The 4,269-nt window shown below is 50.3% G+C and overlaps 1 protein-coding gene across 1 annotated transcript in view; it reads left to right on the forward strand.

Moving 5' to 3' along the window:
* Positions 1 to 1,712, forward strand: part of ASB16 (ankyrin repeat and SOCS box containing 16) — a 5,642-nt gene extending 3,930 nt beyond the window's left edge. Inside the window, exons 3-5 of the mRNA XM_006910108.2 lie at positions 46 to 538; positions 902 to 1,015; positions 1,504 to 1,712. Coding sequence (XP_006910170.1) covers positions 46 to 538; positions 902 to 1,015; positions 1,504 to 1,689 — 793 coding nt within the window. The 3' untranslated portion in view covers positions 1,690 to 1,712. The remainder of the gene's footprint in view (positions 1 to 45; positions 539 to 901; positions 1,016 to 1,503) is intronic.
* Positions 1,713 to 4,269: the final 2,557 nt, after the last annotated feature.

Below are 4,269 nucleotides of genomic sequence, written 5' to 3' on the forward strand. Positions count from 1 at the left end.
TTGATCTCTCAAGATTTGCCTTGGCACTTTGCATCCTCTCCCCAGGGGTGCCAAGCTGCTGCTGGAGGCAGGAGCAATCGTGAACTTCGTTGCGCGGGACAGCGAGATGACTCCCCTGCATGTGGTGGCGGCAAGAGGCCTGGAGGAGCACGTGGCTCTCTACCTGGAACACGGAGCCGATGTGAGCTTGCGCACCAGCCAGGGCGAAACGGCCCTGAATGCAGCGTGCGCAGAGGCCGAGGGTCCAGGCAGTGGCCGGCAGCACCAGGCTGCCGCGCGCCAGCTCCTGGAGGCTGGTGCTGATGCCCGGGCGGCCGGACGCAAGCACCACACACCGCTGCACAACGCCTGTGCCAATGGCTGTGGGGCCCTGGCCGAGCTGCTACTGCGCCACGGGGCCTGTGTTAATGTTCCCAATGCAGCGGGCCACACACCCATGGACTGCGCACTACAGGCTGTCCAGGATGACCCCAACTGCAAGCCAGAGGTCCTCTTCGCGGCACTGCTGGACTATGGGGCTCAGCCTGTGCATCCTGAGGTGCGTAGGGAAGGCCTGTGAAATGAGGCTTCATTTAGGTGGGGGAAGCTTGTGGATGGAATTGCTGCACCATGGGGTAAGAGTGGGGACCAAGAGACCAAGAACCCACACTCTGTGGCCAGAGGTCTATCCTCATCTTGGGAAGGACCAGTGAGGACCATGGTCCCAAGGAAATTGACTGGGGCCAGGAGGTTGTGGAGTACTCTTGAAGGTGGGGTAAACCGAGGCAGGGAAAAGGATGAGGAGAGCCAAAGACCTTAGCCTCCCAAATTTGGGTAAGTAGGGCTTCGGCTTAGGCTGGACTTGAGTCTGCTCCTGGTTGGGAGAGGCATGGTGCCCCTGAGACTCTCTTTTGATTCCTAGATGCTGAAACACTGTGCCAACTTCCCTCGGGCCCTGGAAGTCCTGCTTAATGCCTACCCTTGTGTCCCATCCTGTGATACCTGGGTGGAGGCGGTACTCCCAGAGCTGTGGCAGGTATGTCTACTCCAGAGTGGTAGGTAGAAAGGAAGGTTGGGTCCTAGGCCTATCCCTCCAGGGTGGGCTTCCTGGAGGGAGGAGCAGGAGGGCCCCCGGGATGAAGAAGGACAGGCAGAGTGAAATCCTTGGGCTCTAGGGTCCCACATCCCTTAGCAGCTCAAAATAACCTCTAATTCTACATACCTCTCCAGCCTCTTTCTCACCTGCATCAACACATTTATCAGGCATGTCTGACTCAGTGGGCACTGTGCCAGCATCTTTGGAGTGGGGGTGAGTGCAGACATGGCTGAGACCAGGATCTGCATTGTGGTTCCAGCTCCCATGACCCCTGCAGGGCCTCTCTAGCTCTGAATCTGAGCCCTTCAGGATGTGCCAAATTTTGCATGGTGCAAAATCCTAGGGCCCTATCACTAGGTGGCCTCCGGTTGGAAGGGCAGAGTCAACAGAGTATTGGGCCATCTGACCCTGTTCCATTCCTGGCCTAGGAGCATGAAGCCTTCTACAGCTCTGCCTTGGGCATGGTGAACCAGCCAAGGCAGCTACAGCACCTGGCCCGGCTGGCCGTGCGTGCTCAATTGGGAAGCCATTGCCGACAGGCCACTGCCCGCCTTCCACTGCCCCCACTCCTTAGGGACTACCTGCTGCTGCGCGTGGAGGGGCGCATCCAGTGAGCACCGTGCCAGGCTGCTCCCATTAGCTTGTCCTGCTTTCTCCATCTGTTGTCCCCCCAACCCTAGAAGACCAGTTCCTGACCCTATGTCCACACTCTGCATACCGTCCTCAGCCTGCCCATACCTCCACTGGCTTCTTGAGCCAACTGCTCACCTCCAACCTGACCTGAGCTTCAGCTCCTCTCTCCAGTGGGAAGGCCTGCAGACTCAGCCTTCACCTACCTCTTCTCCTTTGCCTAAGTGGATGGTGGCCCCTCCATCTCCCTGGGCCCAAGCCAGGAGGTGACGATCCTTGTTGCTCCCCATCTTCTGCCACCAATGTACCTGTTCAGCCTCCTAAAGAGTGACAGACTCTGCCTCTAGCTGCACTGCCTCTGCCCAACTTGTCATTGTCATTCGAAGGGAGGACCTCATGGACTGGTCTTAAAACCCATGCCCCCCTTTGCTCCCAGGTGTTTGCATGTGCCGTTCTCCCTCCTTGGCATATCCTTTTTTTTTTTTTGCCCTGGTTGAAGCTGATTTGATCCCCAAGAAAGCTCAATAGCACTATTTGACCAAGCTAGCAGGTAGCCTTTTTGATATCATACTTATTTAAGAGCCTGTGTCTGCTTCAACTAGGCTGAGACTAGGACTATATTTATTTCTTGAACAGGCATTTCAGTAAATGGTTGTTGAGAGAGGAATAAATGAATGATGCCTGGGACCCATTTATGGTTGTGTCCCACCCCCTGACCTCTTCAGTGATGCATGGTGTCTTAAACAGTGGTTACTACACTTGTGATCTCTGAGGGCCTGTGACAAGAAGACTAGCCACCAGCTATCCTCTCCCTCTCTCTCTCTCTCTCTCTCTCTCTCTCTCTCGCTTCCTCCTCTGGTCCCAGAGTCAAATGTACTACCATTTATCTTTAAGAGGAAGCTTTCAAGCCAAGCCAGTTATTATGAATACAAATAAATGACTTGTGCACAGAACCAATGTGTAGATGTTGTTAGGTTGAAATGTGGCTGAGATACCTATCACTCCATGTTTCTTTTTCCCCCTTTGTCCTCCCCTGTGGTTCCCAAGTTTTCTGTACTGAGCAACTATGACTCTTAGGATAGAAAAAAGGGTATCAGAATAACACAAGCCCCCTCACAGCCCCTGAGCCTGTAGTACCCACCACTGAGGAGGAGCTCCCAACAGCCTGCACTCCTGTCCTTTCACTGAGGGATCCTGAGATCTCCACCCCCAGTACCATCTGGAGTCTTGCAGCTGAGATGAGTCAGGAGTCCTGGGGTTGGCCTCCTGTAGCTGTCGCCCAGCCTCCCCTCCTCTGTGGGGAGTTGTATTTGCGGAGATGCCATTGGACCAACACAAAGACAGGCTTTTACCTCGTTATGCAGAGCAGCAACCTCTCCTTTCTGGGCTTTTTCACTTTAATTTCACAGAACCAAAGGCTTGAGAGAAGAGAGGGAAATCCTCTCTAGTCCTGTGCCCAAGCTGGGAGCCTTGTTCTCAGGGGAGGATGCTGAGCTGTCCACCCCATCACAGCAGGCTGACCTCACCTAGCTCAGCTTTTTCTGTTATATTTACAACTATGACAAGATACCTGTATAAAGAAAATGAAAGATACATGTGATTCTGTATATTATTTTGGGATAGGAGATTTTCCAGGGTAAAAGCATAAAAGGAAAGATTAATAGATCTGGATACAGAAAAAGTCTAAATTTGATTTTATTGGAAAATGTAGCTGAAGCTAAAAGGTTTTATTCCCTTGATGTGTGAGGGCAGGAACAACATCTGTTTTATCACCATTGTTGCGTTGGTGCCTGTACAGTACCTAGAAGAGTGGACACTCGAATATCTGTCAAGTAAATGAATGATGATACTCAATGTCACCAACAATCAGAGAAATGCAAATTAAAACAGCAATATGATATTATTCTTCCACTAGATTCGGGGAAATTTTAAAGACTGGTAATTTGCAGGGCCTGTGAAGATATGGAGAAGTAAGTTCTCGCATATCCTATTGGTAGGAAAGAAAACTGCCACCTTGGTGGGCAATTCAACAGTATCCTTAAATATTGCTCCCCCGTTACACAAAAGGCTGGTGCACACAGGAATATTCATCCCAGCATTGTTTGCACCAACTCAGCAAGTGGGTGGTGGTAAACAAATCCATGCTATGAAATACAATTCAGCCCTTACAAAGGTAGTACCAGCAGCAGGAAAGAACTGGAGAGAGATTCCAAATGAACAGCATATGTAATGCCTTGGAAAGATTTTCAAGACTGTTTTTAAAGAGAAAAAACAGGTTGGAATACAATATGTACAACAAACAAAACCAAACTCCATCATTGTAGATGAACAGAAAAAGACAAGGAAGGCAGATATCCAAGGATTCCCTTCTGGTGAGGGGAGAGGGACTGTGCTAGTGGGACTTTCTGGTCTGTATTTAAAATTTTTACAGAGGGGTACTCGTGGATTCTTGTAAATTAAAAAAAAAAAAAATAAGGAAAGAAAAGGCAAAAGGCCCAAACAGTTAATTTACAAAGTGGTTGATGAAATAATGAAAAACATTCAAATTCATTTGAAATCAAATC

The sequence above is a fragment of the Pteropus alecto genome, unplaced genomic scaffold (genome assembly GCF_000325575.1).
Source record: "Pteropus alecto unplaced genomic scaffold, ASM32557v1 scaffold313, whole genome shotgun sequence".
NCBI lineage: Eukaryota > Metazoa > Chordata > Mammalia > Chiroptera > Pteropodidae > Pteropus > Pteropus alecto.